The sequence below is a fragment of the Telmatherina bonti genome (genome assembly GCF_933228915.1).
Source record: "Telmatherina bonti genome assembly, chromosome: 9".
Lineage (NCBI taxonomy): Eukaryota > Metazoa > Chordata > Actinopteri > Atheriniformes > Telmatherinidae > Telmatherina > Telmatherina bonti.
Window position 1 is genome coordinate 16,518,614 of NC_136627.1, and position 23,264 is coordinate 16,541,877.

Genomic DNA, 23,264 nt, shown 5'->3' on the forward strand with positions numbered 1-23,264 from the left:
GCTCCCAGTAAAAAGAGTCACTTGTTGTTTGCAGGGCTTTAATTTCCATCAAAGAGAAAACCGAGCTGGGTCGAGAAGAGCAGTGGCCTTGACATTAGAGCTCTGCAGGGTTTTTCATCCCACGCTGAGCCTCAGACACAAAGCTCAGAGCTGCGACTGGACGTCGTCAGCTGTGATTACATTTCCACCAAGCTGGAGTCGGCTTAAAGGGTTGATTGAGCAAAGAAATACAGACGCTCACATTGATGTACAAACTCTTAAACTGTCTTGAACAGAGCCAAACAACATAGAGGTGGATAGGTAGAAACATGCTCATGAAATGTATCGTATCTTTATACCATGTATTAGATCAGATAATATCATATGCACTAACTGATCCAATACTTCCTTAGGGGCCATCTGCACTCAACTCTACTGACGTTTAAATCTTCAGTGTGCAGAATAATGAGCTCTGTGTTATAACACCCTGTCTACTGAGAATAGCAGATGGGTTCATACTTTTTCATTGGGTCTTTTTTTTCATGACAGTTGAGTTGAGAAGGTGAACAAAGTCAAAGGAGGAAGTGCCTCTTCAGTTAGTGAGACATTATGAGCACTCGGGCACATGCTGGGTGAGACAAAGGCAGATGAAAGATTCAACCGGTGAATGAAACAGAGAGCAAAGATAGAAGGAGAATCTCCTGACATGATGTGAATTAATCAACTTTACCAAATTGAGAACAATTAAAAGGTTCACATAAATCACAATGGACCTTTCAGCTAACCAAAGAGAAGAAATGACACACCACAACATGTTAGATAAACATCGCTGCCTCCCCCTGTTGCTCAAACTGGACAGGTTCTGGTGAAATTCTGAATAGATTTTTAACACTGAAGTAAAAACAGAAACCCAAAGACTGCAAAAATTCACGTTGCCCTATTATTACGAGGTTTATCGGTCCTGGCTTATAAACAAGCCTGATTTTCTTCTTCTTTCTTGTTTGTCAGTGATTGTTTAAGTCAATATCGCCCCCTAGCGACCACCTGTTGTGCCTGCACGTCAAGGTCGAGGAGGTCGACTTAGCTTCAGTTAAGTGCAGTGTGAAAGCAAACCAATCCAAACCAGTTCCCTGGACTTTCCTGGTCTGATTGCATCCTTAGTTTTTAGCTGACATGGACTTTATATTAGAGGCAGTGCTGTGTTTGTCTTTTAATGATGTCAGGAAACCTTCATTTGTGTGCTAGCTAGCTGGCTCATGTTACATCATGTTTGTTCTATAGGTGAGCAAAGAGATATAGCTTAGGATCAAGCACAAGAAAAATTGCAGGCTGAGTCAGAGAAAGTCAGTCTGTGCAGAGACTGAAATGAAACAGGTTTTAACACATACACAGCTCCACATTCATTTATGTCACATATTACCTTTTCCCCACATTTCTTCTTAAAAAAAATACACTTACACTCATATGCATTTGATTAAAAGTTTAAAACAAGCAATTAAATTTCAATCAGGATTTTAGTATTAAACTGTTTAGACAGTCAGAATGAGAAAACCTTTGTTTTCTACAATGATGCACCACTGATTTTCACTGAGCAACTGTGCTGAGGATTTAGCGTCTTTGGATGGGTGACTCAGTCTTCTGTCTGGTTTATCAGCATCATTCAAAGGGCACACATGAGCATGTTGCCCAGTGTGCACCCATGCTATCATTATACCCATGCACAGAAAAAGGCACATGAGGACAAATAAGACAAGGTCCTCTGAATATACAGTCCACAACCGTAGCAAACATAAACAGCCATCAGTAAAAACAAAGTGCTAACAGGCACTCACAAGGCAATCCCTCAGTACTGAACAGTGGCTCTGAACTGGACAGACTTCTCTCTTGGGAGCTTAACGGCCTCCCTCAACTGGTGTTGCAGCCCGGGGATTAGTTTTGTTTACTTCAGGATGTCAAACACATACAAACAGAAACACTGACAAAAAGAACTGACAGGATAAAGAAAGTTGCCTGATGATGCAATGTCTCTTTCTTTCTCTGTGTCCCCTCCAGGTACGTGGGTGACATTTGGAGGACAGATAACAGATGAGGTACGAAGTGTTTCCCCTGATCTTACATGTTTGGTTTGAAAAGCATTAAATCATTGATGTTTTTTTATATTGCTAATATGATGTGTAATATCTTATCAACAAATTTTTCATTTAGTGAGTTTTAGTTCAAATGTGTATATTTAATCTCCTATTATGGACTTGTTCAAACATAACTTAAGATGGTAAAACAAACAAAACAAAACAAGAAAACAAAACAGAACACTGATATTTAATACTGATTTTGTTGCTATTTCAGAACTAAGAAAGTCTGTGTTTTGTTTGCATCTGTCAGATGGCAGATTTATGTTATATACAGAAGACAGATATGGAACATTCTGTCCATCTATGTATCATTTATCTGCATCATTTGGTCTGTTTTTGCCGGTTTAATACAAATGTACCCTGATAGAGCAAACAGAGTAGTACCACCGGAAGCCACAGGAGCAGTGTTGAGCAGAATAGCTGACATGCAACGTACTAAAGGAATAAAGAAGAAGATGCTATGTATTGAATGACTGCACAGATCACCTCCATCTACAGTGTTGTCTTTTTTATATATCAGACCGAGAATATGCATTTTCATGATCTCTGCCGACGCCATGTATACTGCTGTCTGCAAATCCTGTCAGCAGCACCCAGAGGTGATCTCTGAACTCTGCACTGCCCTCTGGTGGATATACTGGCTAACAACACTGACAACACAAGAAGAGCGTGGAAGTATGAGAGCAGCGACATCGTAATGGACTTATCTATCAATGTAAACAAAATAAGTATAAATGAGTCTTTAGTCTCTTTCTTGAGGTATTTCCGCTTATTTATAGAACTAGGTTTTATTGTTATTTTACACATAGGTTGGGTTTTCCATTACCTTCTGGTCAGGTTAAGGAAAATATGAAATTTTGGTCAAAACTCAATTTTTTATATGATTCATACACTACAAGCGGTAATCTACATTTTCTGTGGTTTGTCAGAAATGAAAAAGAATTATAACAACTAGCTTAGAGATGACAAACGATAACTTAAATATATATTATATTATATTATATTATATTATATTATATTATATTGTATTATATTATATTATATTATATTATATTATATTATATTATATTATATTATATTATATTATATTATATTATATAGCTATATTAACTATATGATAACTATATCTTTGTGCTAAAAAACAATCAATATCATTACCTAAATAGGCTTATGTAATTATGTATACTAGAGTGGAGCAGCTATAAGACATGTTAAATATAACCTCCATATTTGTTTCAGCATTTGGTGTTGGACTTCAAAACTTTTTGCTTTTTGTTTATTGGTACATTGGTGAGAGGACACCAGATATCAGAGCTTGGTTCACATTGCTGGCAGTAAGTCAGATTCGTTTCCGGTGAGTGCTGGACTCCGCCAAAGCTGCCCTTTATCACTGATTCTTTTAATAACTTTTATGGACAGAATTTATAGGCACAGTCGAGGTGTTGAGGGGATCCGGTTTGGTGGCCTCAGGATTGGGTCTCTGCTTTTTTCGGATGACGTGGTCCTGTTGGCTTCATCTAGCGGTGATCTCCAGCTCTTGCTTGAGCGATTCGCTGACAAGTTTGAAGTGGCTGAGATGAGAATCTGCACCTCCAAATCTGAGACCATGGTCCTCAGCCGGAATAGGGTGGATTGCCCTCTCTGGGTCGAGAGTGAGGTCCTGCTTCAAGTGGAGGAGTTTAAATATCTCAGGGTCTTGTTCACTAGTGAGAGAAGGATGGAGCGTGACAGGCGAAGTCTGCAGTGATGCGGACTCTGCACCAGTCTTTCATGGTAAAGAAGGAGCTGAGTCAGAAGGAAAAGCTTTCGAATTACCAGTCGATCTACGTTCCTATCCTCACCTACACTCTCAAAAATAGAGGTTCAAGATAAGGACATTTCTCTACCTATAGTTACATTTTAAAGAAATGTTCTCTCAAAAGTAAAATACTGGTCTTTAAGAGACCAGAAGCACACCTTCAGAGTACGAAAAAGGGTTCAAAGTGACATAAAGTACAAATTTGTACCATTTTGACCATAAGGGTACCTGCAGCACTGAAAAATGTAATGTTAATGGCTGTAATGTTACAAACTGGAGCAGAGTTGAGTGATGACAGTAGTACTACTTAACAGTCATTTACTACACCAGACAATGAAGGTCAGATGCTGCAAACTAAGTGTATGTCTGGTCAGTATTTTGAGTTTTTGAAGATTATTTCTAGATTAAAGATAAGATAATATTGCTAAGTGGAATGGACCAGACCTAATGCTGTGGAAAACATAAAATAACATAACGTGATAAGGTGAGGTTGAACTTGATAAGGTACAAAAATAGACCAGAACTGAAGGGTACAGAAATGTCTCTCAAAAGAATACACCCCCAGTGACAAGCATTTGTACCTTTTTAGGTACAAGCTGGTACCTCTATTTTTGAGTGTGTATGATCACAAGCTGTGAGTTGTGACCGAAAGAACGACATCTCGTATACAGGTGGCTGAAATGAGTTTCCTCCACAGGGTGACCGGGCTCTCCCTTACAGACAGGGTGAGGAGCCGCTGCTCCTCTGCATGGGGAAGAACTATTTGAGGTGGCTCGGGCATCTGGTCAGGATGCCTCCTGGATGCCTTCCTGGTGAGGCGTTATGGGCACGTCCCTGTGGGTAGAGACCCCGGGGGATATCCAGGACAGGCTGGAGGGATTATATGTCTCGGCTGGCCTGGAAACGTCTTGGGACCCCCCCGCAGAGTTGGCAAATGTGGCTGGGGAGAGGGAAGTCTGGGCTTCCCTGCTTAGGCTGCTGTCCCCGCGACCTGGATAAGCAGCGGAGAATGGATGGATGGATGGTACATTAGTGAGAAGAGAGCTTCATTGCTGATCCCAATATAAACATACAGATAAGAGAAAAAAAAACCCAACATAATTACTACTGGATCATGTCACATGGAGTGGAGCAACAACTGCATGGACGGGGGATGATACATGAACTACAGCACTGTAATTATGGAACATCTGTTGCATCGATTTTTTAAGGGAGGATGCTGCAGTTGTCACACCACATGGTTGGATGAATGACAAAGTTCTAATGCCCATATGGTTTATTCATATGCATCTTTTTAAATTGTTCCTACTTATATTTACCCATGCTGTAATTAAAGAGAGCAGCTTTCTTTTTAATTTTTATAAAACATAAATGATAACATTTGCTTAGTGTTTTTGCATGACGAGACGCTGATAATTCTGGCTTGATACATAATAAATGTTCTATATTTCTGCAATGTTGATGAATGTTGACAATAAAATAAAAATGCTAGACTTAATATTATACATTTTAAGGTGCGATGCAACATAAACAGTAGCCCTAGAAGTAGCCCTAGAAGACCAGAACTGGTGAACGCTGGTTTAGATACAGCTATTCATGACTGAATGCAAAGAAAAAAGGTGACAGGATTTTGTGAATCATGTCCTCAAAGTCTCCATCTGCCCTGTGATTCATTTGTGGCCAAATGAACCCATGTTATTAGCTTGGTAGTGATGCAAGATATCAGAAGTTAACATCATGACAGATGTGGTGAAACACTGAATGTCAACATTGTCATGTAGTCATCCCCAAGCTGCATCTCTATTTTTGGAAAGAGCAATGAGTCAAAAGAACTTTTTTTTTTTTTTTTTTTGCCTCAGCTGTGAAACTGCAGCATTTTGCTCTGCAGATGACCCTTGATACATGTTTTGCATCATACAGAAGAACAGTGACCATAACCTCACAAGCCGCTGTAGCTGAAATTAATCCAACACACGTGTTTTCTGAAGGATTTAAACAAGTTTTTTTGTTTTTTTTTACAGTATGGGAGCAAACCTACTGACATGCCATAGTTGTAACAATACAGACAAGTGAATGTGCAAGACTGATTGACAGTTACCAGAAATATTTAGTTTCAGCTATTGCTGCCTGGATTCGGATCCTAAAACATCACATCCAACTAGCACATGGAAATACATACATTGCACCCACTAGTTTCTACATAATATCATATCTATGTTTTATTTGTTTGATTGTTTTTTTCTCTTGAAGATATTTCAGTTCAGATGTATACAGTTATATAAATGACAAACACCACTGTACAAACCATGAAGGACAAACTGCAAGGCAACTCATGATGAGTTCATATGTTAACATAGGTCCCCTTTACGCTGTTACTGATGAACATTAATATACTCTGATGTTGCTCTTAGGGTCCTAGCCTTGGTCACCACACACACACACACACACACACACACACACACACACACACACACATATGCAAGCACACTTAAAGCGACACAGAAAAGAACACAGCTCATCTCAGCGGACACAGAAACAGAAAGCTTATATAACCTTATAACATCTTTTACCTCAGGGTTTGGTGCTGTCGACTCTCCTGGCATCCCCATAGCTGTAGCGTCCTTTTTCCATTTCATTATTCTGAATGTCCCCGGTGACTACTAATGTCACTGGTATTCTTCATGCACTTGAGGCAACTTGTGAACAGCTGAGATTTACAAGAAACAAGGTGGTAGGCTCACAAAATTAATGTTCAATATTACATGATTGACTCAACGGTAAGGAAAGTATTTAAGCTCTCAGCAGACATAGAAAAGAGAGTATTCTTCCTGAGCGAGAAAAAGACATTGGTGCTTCTGACTGAACGGCTCTCAGCAGATGTGCAACTTAATAATTCCCCAACATTTGAAGATCGGAGGAGCCACCATCACATTTCGATCTGTAGGATTAAAATGTCCCATGCTACCATGTTAAATGTCACTGTCATCATGTGTCTGAATATTCCTCATTTGAGCACTTGTATCTCTTCTCTTTATGAAATACACAAAAAATCTCAAAACAATTCAATGCAAAAGTCTGAATGTTGTTTATTTTTGTTTGTTTGTTTGATTTTTTCCAATAAATGTACTCATGGATATTTTAGGATTAGGTAGTTTTAAAATTAAATCAAAATAAAATTAAATAATAATAATAAAAAAAGGATATAACCCATTGCTAATATGATCCTGTCATGAATGCGTTATCAAAGTTAGTTTCTTTACATTCTTGTCTTTGCATTAAGCCATGTAGAACATTTATGACCATGGGGTAACAAATTAAAATGGTGAAAGTGAATCCATAAATCATAGTGAATTTGTAGAAAGTGTATCCTGGTGATGGTGACTCTGATGCAGCAAGTTTGGAGAGGAGGCAGCACAGTCATACTGTCCTCTCTTGAGCCAGTGTGGGCAGTGTGTGGGAGGCAACTGCAGCCTTGATTCTGGGGTTGTGAGACAGAAAACATTCTTCTTGTCATAAAATCTCCGTCAGTGGGAATCCATTTGTTTACCACCTTTTACACCCCAGAATAACCAAAAAAGAAAAAGCCTGAGGCATAGCCACCTAGTTGCTCCTGCAACTTGACTCAGTGACTCAGTATTTTTCTCCTGGTGGGGGCAAAGGTGAACGTGTTTTATGTTCAGTATGTGCTTGTTTTAAACAAAATAGTTCCTGCAGTTTGTGTTTGACTCTCCACCAGCGTGTCTCCATCTGACTGCCATAAGTCACATTCAGTCCATTAAATATGTCTACAAGTCAGACATAGTCATAAATGTGAGTAAGCAGTGATGCTTCATCACTAACATACCCTCTGACCCCATTGCTGTCACTTTAAGCTCTCTTTGACAGTGACTTGCCAAACAAAAGGAGTCACTCCTCTTTACTTTTGCTAGCATGTTAATATAAGTTTATTCTTTTCCTATTCTTTTCCACTTTCCTCCTTAAGTACTCATTAATTCATTCATTTCATCAATTTATAATGAGCGTACTTGCTTATTATTATCTTTGAGATTGATTTGTAGAATAAAACTTTTTAAAATAAATCCCTTTTGCCTTTTCATATAGCTACTGATCCCCTGTCTCTTCCTGAATTGCCCCTCTTTTTATGACCTTTGTATTATCTGACTTAAGATTTCCATTCTGCTCTCATTTTCTCAGTGCCTGGCCAGGCTTCAGATTGAATGAGTCCTTTTCAGGTGATGCCATTTTCTTTCAGATTTCCTGCTTCATTGTGGTCTGAACTCTCCCTAAAGGGAGAAAATTCTCATTTGACAACGTCGTAGTTCTTCCCAGTGGATTCAGTCTGGTGCAGTCCTGCTTAAACTGTGTGAGAATGCAAAGTAGTACATTTTTTCATGGGGAGACACATTTTTTGTCTAAAGAATGGATCAGTCTAAAATCATAGATTATTATGGTAACTAATAGCGTCATATTATGTTATTTAAATCTCATTATTCTGTTTAAAGTTCATAATGTGATGATAAAGCCTGCTTTGACTTGCATTCACTCTGCCAAGGTGGCTGCAGGCAGCACAGTAATCCTCAGTGAAGTCTCATTCTAACTTCCATGATAAATGATCCCAAACAAATCCTCATAAATACTCTAAATAAAGGAAAATGAATGGATGGAAAATTTAGAAAAAAGGGAGCTCAAACATAAGACAATGTCTCCTTAACCTTCAGAATATTTTGAGGCCATCAGAAAAATGTGACATGCAAACACACAGAGAAAATTTTTGTAAAAGCAGCAGGATTGGTCGCTTCCATCATGGTTTGATGTGATGTAGAGACTAAAAGCAGAACAACTAAGGCTAGTACAACATGTGTTTTGGGGGTTAAAACAGGGGTGTCAGAGATACAGTCCAGGGGCCAAATAAGGCCAGATCATTGTTTTCACTATAGAGTACAGGGAATTGAAGACCAAAGAAAAAGAATCCAAGTTTAATTTTTTCTTGTTAGCACACAGACCAAGGATCATTGTACTATTTTTAGTTAATTCCAAGGGCACAAATGATTCTTAGTACTTCACAGAATAACTCAAGGCATACCAGATGTTATGCATGAAGACCCGTTTTGTGCAAGTTTATGCTTTTTGTAAACTGGTTCAAAAGTTCAGTGCATTCAGTTTAAAATGAATAGCTCAGATTTAAAGGTCACCGTTTCAATTTTGAACTAGTTCATAGTTCAGTTCATATCAGCTGTTCAATCATAGCCTGAATAAGAAACCTGTAACCAACCAGCTAAGCTGTTGCTGGGAAGTCATACCCCTGAGGGCTGCAGGCAGTGTGAACTGGGTTGTTTGGGACTGTTGGCAGGGGGTCTTGCCCTTTCCTAATGAATTTTAATTGTAAGGACTTGCAAACATCCTCTCATACTGGATGAATGCCTCAACTCTACAAGTCTCTTCAAATTAGAAGTTGATGAGGCTTATGTTCTAATTAACTTTTTGGGTGCAGGTAGACATAGCTTGCATAGGAACTTAGATTTTTTCACTGTCAGAATCTTCTGCAGACAGCTCGTAAAGTCCCTGTAACTAATCATAAGCACACAAATCAAGTGATATGTATGCTGTGTCTGCAGCTGCTCTCCTCTCACCTCCACTTGCCATTTCAAAGCAGGACTGAACTGTAGTTATGTAGAGCGTTGCTGTTCTGCATTGCTAGAATGCACAATGCATGTTGGACAACGCAGTGAGAACTTACTGTAGTTCTGATGAAAATGAAGAAAAAAGTGGTCACAAGAGAGACTACATAATGTTTCCTTGTGAGGAACTTTAAACGAACCCTGCAGAGTTCCCCTGTGGGCATGCACAGACACACTATGAATCCCAGAATAGTGGCTCGATGCTGCACTGCAGAACATTGAAAAGCGGCATAAACAAACTACTTTAACATCTTGACATATAGATCCTCTATTAAAAATAAATTTCTGTTTTTAGGCTGGGATAAAGTTATAAGATGTTAAAGTTCAATTGTCCTTTGCAGAGAGTTCTAGTCTGTAGGTACCCGATACTGAAAAGCCGTCTTTCCTTTCTCTGTCCTGACGCTAGGGACAGACAGCAAGGAGACGTCACAGGAACGGAGAGCATAAGGTCCATTAGGCTTCTTCTGAAGATAAACACTCAAATACACTGGGAGCAGTCCCATGAGTCCTTTGTATATAAATTCATACCAGTGTGTGAGCCGACAAGTCACCAAAGCAGGCCAACCAACCTGGGAGTACATGTCACAGTGATAAGTCAGTGGACCACAGTTTATTATGAAGCACAGGGGGGCATGAAGTTCAACATGCTCAGAGCATGAAGCGGGGCATGAGTATATAAAACATCCCCATAATCCATGACAGGAAGAAATGTTGCAGCAACAAGTCTCTTCCTTGCACGGAAAGAAAAGCACAACTTGTTTCTGAAGTAGACCCAAGATGCAGCAAATGCAAGATGTTATTGAAGTTTATCATAGTTTGACATCACCATACGCTTAGACTACAACCCAGTTGGTGCTGGTTACCAAGAATAGGCTGAGGTGAATTCTCGGGAGAGAGATTATCTAATTTCTCTAAATACAACACCTCTGCTGTCTGCCACTACTGGAACAGCAACTAACACATACTCCCACACACCATGGATGCACTTACACACATATACACAATAGCAAAGAAATACATAAACACATTGTAATAGTTACATATAATGTTCTCAGTGCCACACCATCACAGTTCTAACTGGGAAATGATTGTGGTTTGAATTCCTATACACTCCTATTATAGTCCAAGTGTTTCTCTCCTTTTTTTTCTTCACAGGGAATCCACCACAGGGAAATTGGATCTTGGTCTTATGATTTATGGTCACCATAAATGCAGAAATTAGGAGGAACATAAAAAACATGCAAAACTTCTGTACATAAGTAAAGTGCGAGTTAACTAAAAATGAGCTGAGACTGGTGCACATTATGCAGTCAAGTGGCTTTCTGCGAGTAATTGCTCTGCAATCCCAGAAGTTCAATTAAGGTTGCACATCAACCAATATAGAGTACAACCAAACACAAAGACTGCATGATCGTTGCATCAGAAGTCAGTCATCATGCAGTAAATGTGTTGCAACATCAGACAGTAGGAGGGGTTCTGTCTTCAAAGATGGAAACTTAGAGTTGCACTCAGCTGTTTAGATATAAACAGTAAGTAAAAGAGCTGGAAAATACTGACCTTATTATTTACATATTTTAATTCTTAAGCAAAAACCTCTTAATGCTTTAGACTGCAAGCCTTGATTACAGATTCATTGAAATCATTTTAATATTTTTTGATGAACTTCATGAATATGATGGGTATGATGATGCTCTCTTCACCAGATTGTATATTGTAGAGTCACTGACAACAGGTTGTGGCTTTTAGTATTTTTTTGTCCAGTCGGTCACTGTGTTGACTGTCATGCAGCAGGATGTGTTGTAGTTTAATAATATTCATGCTCTGAGGGAGCCCATCTGTGTGAAATGCATCAATTAATGATATTTAGATAAAACATGAGGTCAAACTGCGTTGATTAGGTGCCATGTTTTTTTTGTGGTTTTTTTTAAATTGGTGTTTCTGTAACCCTTTGACTAACATTTGAATAATTACAAACATGGACACAAGTCTTATAGCTAAAGGATGACTAATATAATCTTAAAGAGCCTTTTAACATAAGATTTTTAGTTTTAATAAAACAAAAATGAACAAATTGTTGTGTACCCAGGACTTTAATATCCTCTCTGTATTTGTGTGTGTGTATGTATGTGTGTGTCTTTGCTTATGATCCCTTGGCAGGTTGCAGAGCAGTTAATGACCATTGCCTATGAGAGTGGAGTCAACTTGTTCGACACTGCAGAAGTCTACGCAGGTGGCAGGTGGGTGTCATATAAATCTGTCTGAATATAGCTCAGCTCATAACAGTCAGGTTTTAGAGGGATCAGATACATATGTTTGGCGCCTCTGTGTCTTAAGGAAAGCTTTTCTCATGCTTATTTGGTCCATAGGTTTGATTCACATCACAATCACATCATCTTAAATTAAGCATGTGTCGACAATCTGAGATTCCCAGATTGAGATTCCCTGACGAGGAAGCAAGGTTTGAACTGGGAGGAGAAAGGGATCATGTCACACAGAAATATCAAGGAAAGACTGGAGAAAATCTTTTGAAATAGTCAGTCACTGAAGAGCATCTTCATTTAGCCCTAAAATAGAAATAAATTTAGAATGCATTCTACAATAATATTACGGTACGTTCTTTTAATTCAAAATCTCTCCGATTAAGTTGCATGAAAGGAGAAAGTTTTTTTTTATTTCATAAAAGACATTGTTGAAGTTAACTAGCCACTTATCAACCAACTAGTAGTCACAGAGGCTGGTTGAAGTTTTATATAAATGACTTGCAGGCTGTAATGGAAATACTTTAAACTGCAGGTTTAATAATGTCATTTTATTTGTGTTGCCTTGCAGGGCTGAAATCATTCTAGGAAACATTATCAAGAAGAAGTGCTGGAGGTAATGATGACATTATTGTGTTTAATTGCTTTTACACTTCTGCATGAAAGAGAAAAATATCTAGAAAGATGATATGTGTGCATGTGTGTGTTTTTCTTTACTCAAATGATAACTTGCTGTGCACTTGGTTCCCGTGCATACAGCAGTTTGTAACACTCACTGCCCAACAATGAGCCTGCAGGCATTTTCATTTCATTTTCATTGAATTTAAAATACTCTACAAACATGGAAACTTGGAAACTTCCAATGGAGATGATATATATATACACATATACACACACACACACAAATACACACACATATATATATATATATATATATATATATATATGAAATAAACTGGCCTGAAATAAACTGGAAGTAATATAAAGGAACTGATGAAGCCTCTCTCTGCAACAGTTTACCACATTATAATGTTTCAGCATGACACAGTTCAAAATATAGCTTCTAGACACAAGTGCTGATGTTCTGTCATTATGCAGCTCCCAACAGTGTCATGTACTAGGGTGGCTGCATTACACCGGTGGGCGTGTTGATGCTGGTACAGTTAAGGTATGCAGAGCTTGACAATTTGGCCTGATTATTGTCTTGAAACTGCTGATTTATGAGTTGGGGAAAGAAGTGGCAACACAAGATGAAATTCTATTTGTTGAAAGTTTAAGTGGCTAAAGTGAATAAAAAGTGATAATTAGAGTCATTATTTGCAGGTCTGGGGTTTTTTTCAAGTTCATTTGAGTTCTGTCTTGTTGTATTTAGTAAGTTTTCCCCTTGTGTGTTCAGTTTTATTTTCACCCCCTTCTCATTAGTTCACCTGGTTTAATTTAGTTAACTAACTCAGCCTATGTCTCCCTAGTGTTCCTCAGTGTGTTTGTACCCCACAGTTCCAGTTTGTGTTTGCCAGATTGTCACTGTGTGTAGTCATGTCATGTCAGGTCATATTTATTGTGGTGTTTCCCTTGTTTTGATGCTTTCTCAGTCTTGCTCTTGCGTGTTTAGATTTCTAGCCCAGTCAGTTTGTTATTGGGCTGAGACATTTGTTCCTGCACCGTCCTGCTGCTTGTGTCTGTATTTAGGTCCTCACCACTTATTATCCTAAACGCCTAATCCGATGAAGGGTCGTAGGGAAGCTGGAGCAGATCCCAGCAGTTTTTGGGCAAACGGCAGGGTACACCCTAGACGGCTTGCCTGTCCATCACAGACCAACAACCACTCATGTTCACACTCACACCTATGGACACTTTGGAGTAACCAATTAGCCTAACATGCATGTCTTTGGACGATGGGAGGAAATCGGAGTACCCGGAGAGAACCCACGCATACACGGAGAGAACATGCAAACTCCACACACTGTCCAAACTTCGCCCCAGTCAAGGATCGAACCAGCAACCTTCTTGCTGTGAGGCCACAGTGCCTACCTGATGAAACTGTTACGTGATGAAAATTATGTGTTTAGTACAGTACCATTCAAAGGTTTGGACACACTTTTCCATTGGATTTAATTTAGTGTGTCCAAACTTTTGACTGGTAGTGTATAACTTCTAGTAGTGCGATAACAGAAATGACCTGCAGTATCTTGTGTTATGTTAAAATATTATGGTTAATTTAACTGAGTATTAAACTTTTTAGCTTACTCCCACCTGTTATATGAACCACTGAATTTTTCTAACCCTTCACCCATTTGAGACTGGAAATGAAGGTAGAGACCTAGAGTGAATTTAGGTAGAAACTGTACAAATGTGATGAATAAAGCTGTCATCCAGTTTTGATTTCATTTTTACTGGGGACATTTGAAAAGTGTTTTAGTGGGAAAAGTAGACTCCTCCTATTGGAGGAGATATTATTAATAGAAATTCAACTTTCCATGACTTACCATGGCAGATACATCGTTACCAACAAACACTAGTCGGATGAAAGCGTAGTGTCTCTGGTCCAAAGTAGTCACAGTGGAAATGCTATGATTAGAAATCCTTCTAATGCAGCATGTGTTCCCTGTTTGGTTTTTGTTCTCCTCCATGTCTTTAGGCGGTCCAGTTTGGTCATTACAACAAAGCTTTACTGGGGAGGAAAGTAAGTAAGAAATTTTCATTCTTAATTTCCCTTATCTGGTGGTGTTTAAGTATGTTTCTGTAAAAATCATTATTCGTATATTGTTTCTAAGAAAACAGTGGACATTTTCATCTCTCTTCCTGTAAATATTTCTTTGGGCTGTGTGTGTGTGTGTAAAATACACATAGTGCCAATAATGGCAAAGCAATTCTTAAGGTATCTGCCAAACTCATAAATCATTCATCACACAGAGAAGCAAATGTAAACATGATTTAGGAAAAACTGCACAGTCCCTAATAGGAGTGTATACTATAACTTCAGGCTGCGACAAGAAAACTAATGTTTAATCTGTTAATTTAAAAGTTGTTTAAAGTTCAGCTAATTTGTGCCACAGACAGTTTGTCAATATTTTTCCATATGTGATTATTTTTCTGTGTTCACAACCTTGAGAATAAATACAAATTTTCACAGAATTTACACACATATATGAGATGGTATGTATCTTATATATATATATCATATATCTGATGGTAAAGCTGAAATGATTTTCTAATTGCAAAGAATTTTTTATGTTCCTATATGTCAGCTTCCATCCTGTCTCCTTTGCAGAGTTTGGAAGCATAATGAACAGCTGAGAGCACACTGACCTATTTACATAAAACAGCCTTAGATGTAGATTCTAGTCTCGGCATCAACACTGACTGAGCCACATGATTGACAGCTGAAAGGGGTTTCAGATTTTCCATAAATGGTTGAAGTTGGTTAAAAATATTTCTTGTTGTCTGCCAGAAAATCCTTCTACTGCAACCTTGTTTAGGAGATACACTGTCCCCAGAAAATCTCCATTTTTTTTTTTTTTTATTTAAGACTCCCACACTGACTCAAAAGCTTCACAAGTTGAACTTAACTCCATGTCCTTTTTTTCTATCAGAGCGGAGACAGAGAGAGGATTGTCTCGGAAACACATTATTGAAGGTGAGATTAAATTTCCATCTCTTTTATGATACAAAGAAAGCTGTAAGATTATCGATGGATGAAACTAAGACTTTCTCCAGAATAAGTCTTCTCTTTTTCACCCAGTATTTCTTTCTTCAATAATTGCACTTTTGGTGTCCCTCTCAGGTCTGAAAGGCTCTCTACAAAGAATGCAGTTGGAGTATGTAGATGTTGTTTTTGCCAACCGCCCCGACAGCAACACACCCATGGAGGGTGAGTCATCTTATCAATATTCATTTACTGTGTGCATATTCTTATTCATTTAAGAAACCAAACTCAGTCGATTATACTTTGTGTAAAGGACTAGTCTGACTATCAGATGCCAGATTTGTTTTGGAAATTAGCTTATGTATATGTCTCAAGACTATAATGACAAGAAAAGGGACTTTAAGAGAAAGTCATGATACATTTTAAAACTCAGTCTTTGTTGTTTTACTGAGTTTGGATTTAATATTGTTGATAGGAAATTAGTTATTTGCCACCAGATCCTAACTAAGCAAAGGAGAAGACCACCGCAGCAGAGCAGTAGACAAGGAGGTGCAACTTCTACTGCAGCTCACGTTGTCATTACAAATATCTGACAACGTTACGGAAATGATGTGTAAAGACATAGATCTTGGTGTCAGTGCAAATGTTTTTGTAGGCATGTTACGAGGCAATTACAACTGCAGTCGTCGTCCAGATTTCAATCCAACCTGGCTGATGAGCTGCAGCAGCTTCAGACAAAGAGGAAATATAAGCATTCATTTATTCCTACATGGATATTTAGCTAACTAATTCAGTCTCATGTTCGATGGAAACAAATTTCCTTTTCACCTGTACACTTTAATAAGGTCATTGTCCGCACTAAAACAAGTTATTATGAAGATATACAGGCTTGACTGGAGTGTGTAAACCACAGAACTGGTTATTTTGGAAACGGTTAGGTGAATCCTTTTTCATCATTATTTAGTTCTGAAACGTATGAATCCTGTTTCGTTGATATTGTTTGTCATTTGGATTGAGAGACTGAAAGTATAGAACTAGATGAGCTGAAAATATTATATGTGGTGTCCATGTATGATTCCTGATTCTGGAGGTATGAAAACGTTGGGAAGTAAGCCATGGGTTTGATGCACTTCTTGATCCTATTTTTCTCTGAGAATAGAATACATATTAATACAGGTATTTATGCTTTTTGAATTAACATGGTTTTGTCATAGGTAAGGTTGTTGCAATGAAATTGGGGTTTTATGTTAATTTGTACTTGTGAGGCTAATTTAAGTCAAAAAGCAGCAAAATAATGAATTTGCTGACATGGTTTATATTTTTAGTATCAAGATCTCTACATGGTCTCTAAACAACAGTAAATGTAAGCATACACTATAACCCTGTTACACTAGACATAAGTCAGGTTTACTTCTGTTGAATGAGCATATCATATATAACATGCATATTAGAAAAGACCCATTAGAAAGAATTTGTTTACTTTGCATACAGGTAGAGTCAAGTTTCTTTCTTTACTTTATTAATTAGCTTCTCTTTTCCGTATTCAATGAACCCCTCCAACTTTCTATAGCGTGTGTCAGGTTACAATTTCCTGTAGAAAGAGGTCCCTGTCAATGAAAAGTTGCATATGTACATAGTCTGCAGTATTATAGGCTGGGCAGCATTTCCAATAGCATCCACATGAATGTCTCAACCCAAAGTCTGCAGAAATACACAGTGCATAAAGTTGCGTCCATCGACTAACCTTCTTACCACAGAGCATCCTACTGCCCATCCGTCATCTATTAATCAGTGTTCATGCATCCAGTGAGCCACTTAATGGAAAAGAAAATGTTCCAGTCCTTATCTTTTACCACTCACCTGCAAGTGGTCCCAGTGTTTTGGTGGATAGGACATTACTTTGACACTGCAGTGTTCATATGACTGATGGCGGTTAATTCAGCCATTAGAAAACACTGGCGTCGTTAGGATCTCTACACTGACCCTGCGTACTGGGGAAGCTGGTTATCTGATGTTGCTCCCTCATAAACACTTTTTTTTTCTGGCTTGTCTTATGCCTTGGCTTTTTTTTTATTCATTCCTTGCACTTTTCCCTACCATGAGATGCTATTACCCATTTCCTATGTCATTTCATCAGTTTTCCCAGAATAGTTTTGCACTTTTTCCCTCTTTCATTGGCAGGAAATTGTGGCAGGTTGCATTTAAATGGGCTGGTTAAGGGACGGAGAGGAAGACTGGGGTAACGGTAGAAAAGAAATTGAATTGTTTGCTTGTCTATTGTGTGTTATTTACCCTGGCAGGATGTCATTAAGGACAGCAGGCTAGTTATTATAACTTGTGACACTAAGAGAACAACAAAAGCCTCTGAAGTACTTTTTCGAACCCCTTGACTTTTTATGTGACTTTATCCTTAACTTTTCTTCAAATATCTTTTTTCATCATTCTGCCAGTAGCCTTTATCTTTTCTGTCAGTCTTTTTGTTATATTTCTTATCTCATATAATTTGTTCTCTTGCCAAGTATGAGAAGTCAGAGCAGGAGTGCTGCCACAGTGAAGGATATTGCTGTAATTACAGCGAGAGCTGGGCAATGATGAATAGCCTTAATAACAGTACTAATCTGAGTTTTTGTTGGCTCTAACTGCTGTTGGCTTGCCCAGTCAGCAATGTTGGAGCTAATTGCTCTATTAAATATTCAGCAGCCTGAATGTTATCAGAGGGGCATTAGTGTGTGAGCTTGTTAGTTTGTCCCTAAAGTTGTTAGGGTTGGGTGATGAGCCATCAGCAGGTAAGAGACTCCAAGACGTGGGTGGCTTTGTTTTCTTCAGTCTACACATAACTTGATTCAGTTTTTTAAGCCATTGTTTGTCTCATATTTACCCTTTTGTGGGGTTTTGACCTCACACAATAAAAAAAACACTTTCTCTGTTATTTGTTTTCTGGGTCTGAGTCTTCTCTATATTTGACTGGCTTTTTATGTTGCTTGGCCACTGTTGTTACAGCTTGCCTGCAGACAAATAACTTCCAGCATGTGCCTGATGTTAGGTTTCTATTATTCACCCCATGGAAACAAAAGAACCTTGTTATTTTGCTTTTGGTAAAGTTTCTTTTGGTTTAGTTTGTTTGTTCTGTGCACTTTGCTGTCTCTAATAGTGTCTCTTGATGAAAAAAGAAAACATTCCAAGTTTTATGTTGGTGTTTGATCCTTTGGTAGTTTCTGTAATGGAATAAATGAACAAACGATTCTGGACCCAGCTGAGTTATATGATGTGGCAATGTGCTTCTCTACAGAGATTGTTCGAGCAATGACCTATGTAATAAACCAAGGCATGGCGATGTACTGGGGGACGTCTCGGTGGACAGCCATGGAGATCATGGTAAGACACAAGGAGCTTTGCTGCTTATGGAGTAGCCTAACTAAAGAGCATGTGTTAGCATTCTTACAGAATAAAGAATGGTTCACTGTCTCAGTCAAAGTTAACATAAGCTGATTGCACATCTGAATGAGACTCCTGAAATGTTACAGAGATGTTCTGGTTTGAAAAATATTTATTAATTACTATAATAATCATGGATTAATGACTATATGAAATAATATCAATTCAATAAAAGGGAAAAGGTCCTGTGGCTGAGAAACCATGATGCGCAACTTTCTTTTGTCAAACCCCCCCCCCCGCCTGTTGCATCACATCTGAGCTGCTTTTTACTTTGCCACACTGGGTCTCACACATAAGTGACTAGACTTGTGTTTAGGCAGCACACCATGGCTGATACTGTAAAGAAACCCAAGACATCATTATTGGAGGAGGTGACAAACTTTGAACTTTCCACTGACTTTTACTGGTCAGAGAAGAGACCAGAAGCAAGATGCTGAATTAGCAGTTGTTAAGGGCAACAAAGTGTGAAGAATCTGCAATTCCACTTTAAAAAGCCAGTTTACACAGTAAATTGTTATCTTCAGCAAATATTAATGTGTGTTGAATTTAGAGTAATACCAGGATGAAAAGGCTTATTAATTTATTTTTTGTCATCGTCGGAAACGATGATTTTTAGCAAAGAAAATAGTTTGTAAACAGCACAAGAATATTACACACTGATGGAAAGCCACCAAACAACTATTATAAAACTTCTTTGCAGTTTGAAACTTTTCTCTGTTGGGTAGAAAAAACTAGTGAATTCAGTCTTTGTTGTCATACCTGTAAATAAGATAGTATGACAGTATCCAATTCTTGGCCTTCCTAACTGAGAAAACATTTTGTTGTTTGATGTTTTGCAAAAAAAAAAAAAAGATTGCCAATGGGTTAATTTTTAGGAATAGACTTTGGATGAAGACAAAAGATAAACCCTTTCCTCACATGAACATGATACTTATAACTTGATAATGGGCATTTTGTAATGCTATATGAAGTGGTTGCTAAGTGGCTTTCTGGAAGGGGGAATGAATGACCATAGGAAACAAAATCAATCAAGTGTAGTAGTTTACAGTCTTAACATGTGTCTACAGCACTCAAGTTAAACATTCATGCATATTTAACATGCTGTAAGCTAAAACCAAGCAATTGTCAACGTGAATGAAGGTATTGATGTATGTGCATCGGCAAGTTTAAAACCTGGTTTGAAATCTACTTCTAGCCAAGAGTTACTTATCTATACTAGACCTAAATAATAGATGTGATATTCAATGGCATGAAATACTCAATTCTTTTCAGATCAAACATGTTTTTTTTTTTTAATCCCTGGAGGGCAATGTTGTTTGCAAGTAGGAAAAAAAAAAGAATAGATTAACAGGAGTGAACATTTATGGAAAAACTCGGTTGACTGTGAAGAATTCACACACCATTTAATGGTTCCTCCTCTTGCCACAAACAATATACTTGCTTTAGATCTCACTACGGTAATTAAACATCCTGTCAGTGACTAAACTACGCCTTAAGTGCCAGTCAAGGACATGACACCTTTCTTCCCATGTCTTCCCTCCCACAGTCCGATGCATCCTCTCCCTGGTGAAAGGGAGCAGATATCTTTGAAGAACATAAGCCCATAGATGAAAGCTCTGTAATTTAGATAGCATCAATAATGAAAGGGAGAGAGAATAAACAGGGTTACCAAGTGTATGTGACAAGTCAGCAATACAGTGCATGTACAAATGGCCACACACAGCCCGGAGGCAGATGTAATGGGTTGCAGCTCCAAAGGGCAACTGGTAATTTGTTGGTTGAATGATTGCAGAAACACAACTAAATAAAATGGTCTTCTAAGAAGGGACAATTTAATCATGTTTGTATTTGTTTATGTGTATATTGATTTATTTTTGTGTATTTCTGAGATCAGACGTTCATTGTGCTTGTAGTGCTTTAAGGACTCTTGTAGGTGAAATAAGTGCATGGAAACACTGGCTTTATGATTAGGTGTATGACTGGGTTTATGTTAGAGAGGATGGGAGAGTGTATTAGGTAAAAGGAGGAGATTGTGAAGATAGAAACATGAAAGTGTGTTTTACTGCATGTCTTCTTAGGGATTGCAGAGGGAAAATAGATAAGAATATATTCATGATGGTGTATAAATACTGTAGATATGAAGCTTCAGAGAGTCGTCATTCAGAATATTGATTAGGCATCTTACTGTGAGATGTGCATTTGAATATTTGCCTTCTAATTTTATTTCCTCAGAGTTTACCTGCTCACAGAAGATCATGCCCAAACAGTTATTTTGCATGCATTCATCTCTCTGTTTCTTTTCTTCACTACAAAGACCATTTTAAAAGCATTGCATTTTAATTCATAATACATAGGATGAAAAAAAGAAAAAGATTGTATTACAGCATTGTGATTGTCTGTTTGTCACTCGTTTGCCTTCTTTTTAATCTCCAGGAGGCGTATTCTGTGGCCAGACAGTTCAATCTGATCCCCCCAGTGTGTGAGCAGGCAGAGTATCACCTCTTCCAGAGGGAGAAAGTTGAGGTGCAACTTCCTGAGCTTTATCATAAAATAGGCAAGTATGCGTGTCGGTAAATCAGTCCATCTCATACAGTACGCGCCTACTGATGATGAGGATACGTTTTCATCCCCTCTTCGAAGAGAATAGCACACCAACACCTGACAGTCTGGCCTTACTGATGTCTATTTTTTGTCTTAGGTAAAGCGATAAAACTCATCCATCCTTTTTCATTGTCTCATTCATTTTTACATCTCCACAGACTGTTCACTTAGATATGTTCACATGTCTTCCTCATGCACATCTTATCAAGTCAGTCTGTTTATCTTTCTTTTGGTTTCCATGGTGACAGGAATTGGGGCAATGACATGGTCACCACTGGCTTGTGGCATCATCACAGGGAAATATGAAAATGGCATCCCTGACTCTTCAAGGGCCTCCATGAAGGTAATCCTGTTACAGTCCCCTTTACAAAACTTTTACCAGTTTGATGTTTTTTCAACGTTTTTCTTTATTTATTTGTATAAGCTATGTTAACATATCTTACCCTTCCATAGTTTGTTCATTCAGTGCATGTCTCCTCCTCTCCCACCAGTCCTATCAGTGGTTGAAGGAGAAAATAGTCAGTGAGGATGGAAGGAAGCAGCAGGCCAAGCTGAAAGAGCTCAACCACATTGCAGAGAAGCTGGGCTGCACCCTGCCCCAACTGGCTGTGGGTAAGACATCTCTGTGATGAATACTACGTGGAAACATTTAGTATCTGTCAGACCAGGGTCTCTTCATACAAGATGTGAGGAAGTTGCTGGTTGGCACTTTTGAGAATGAGAACAAAGTTTCTGACAAAAAAAGAGGGACACAAGTGTCTAGTCAGATGTCAGATCAAACGTTTAGGTGGTTTCTTGTGGTTTCTTTCAAACCACTGATAATCAGACTTGTGCCATGAAGTGGATGTTGGCTTAGTATTAGCATATGTTTCTTGTTTCCCCCAGCGTGGTGTCTAAGAAACGAAGGTGTGAGTTCTGTCCTTCTGGGAACGTCCAACCCCGAGCAGCTCACTGAGAACCTTGGGGCCATACAGGTAGGGACATGCAGAGACACACAAACCTGTTACTGTTTTATCTGAATTCCCTCATCTCCATCCTCCACTACTCTCCACTTTCCCAACTTTGTTTTTTATTGGTTTTTATGCAAACACACAAACAACAAAAATCACAAGAAAAAAAAATCCTCATACAAGAAATTAAATAACGAAATAGAAACTTGCAAAAACACAATTGACAACAATAGAGCATCTGTCTGGGTATTTTTGATATCTTTCACATTACACCGATATTTCCATTTAGTAGTTTACTACGTGTTGTGTGTCACTTACAAATGAGATCCATTTTTCCCACTGCTTGTCATATTTAGATCCTTTCAATCGAAGATTATGTGTCATTTTTTCCATTATCGATATTCCTTCCACAATCTTGATCCAGTCTTCCTGGACAGGAGGATCAGGCTTCAGCCATCTTTTTGTTATTGCCTTCTTGCTTGCCGCCAAGACCACCTTCGTAATAAACATGTCTTCCTTCTTAACAAAATGTACTATGTTACCAAGGTACAACACAAGACAAGTATTTGGAATGCTGTAACCCAGAATTTTTGTCAGAGCTGTTCCTAACTCTTCCCAATATCTAGTGATTTTAGTGCAACTCCAAAAGATATGTGCGTGACTAGCCTCAATTTCTCCGCACAACCTCCAACACTCTTGTGGAGTATGTGTCTGTCTGCTTTTGATTTTAGGAGTAATAAAAAATCGTGTCAAATTCTTCCAGCAGAATTCCCTCCATATCAATGAA

At 38.4% G+C, this 23,264-nt stretch overlaps 1 protein-coding gene across 5 annotated transcripts in view; it reads left to right on the forward strand.

The window, feature by feature from the left end:
* The window catches only part of kcnab1a (potassium voltage-gated channel subfamily A regulatory beta subunit 1a), a gene marked incomplete at its 5' end in the record, with an annotated part of 118,009 nt that overhangs the window by 87,596 nt on the left and 7,149 nt on the right, over positions 1–23,264 (forward strand). For 4 of the 5 annotated variants that reach the window (XM_079245805.1, XM_079245807.1, XM_079245806.1 and 1 more), the window contains 11 exons: positions 2,032–2,069; positions 11,745–11,824; positions 12,417–12,461; positions 14,484–14,528; positions 15,439–15,482; positions 15,630–15,716; positions 18,781–18,866; positions 21,360–21,480; positions 21,776–21,870; positions 22,019–22,139; positions 22,413–22,501. In XM_079245805.1, coding sequence (XP_079101931.1) covers positions 2,032–2,069; positions 11,745–11,824; positions 12,417–12,461; positions 14,484–14,528; positions 15,439–15,482; positions 15,630–15,716; positions 18,781–18,866; positions 21,360–21,480; positions 21,776–21,870; positions 22,019–22,139; positions 22,413–22,501 — 851 coding nt within the window. The remainder of the gene's footprint in view (positions 1–2,031; positions 2,070–11,744; positions 11,825–12,416; positions 12,462–14,483; positions 14,529–15,438; positions 15,483–15,629; positions 15,717–18,780; positions 18,867–21,359; positions 21,481–21,775; positions 21,871–22,018; positions 22,140–22,412; positions 22,502–23,264) is intronic. The other variant, XM_079245809.1, reaches the window with a different exon arrangement.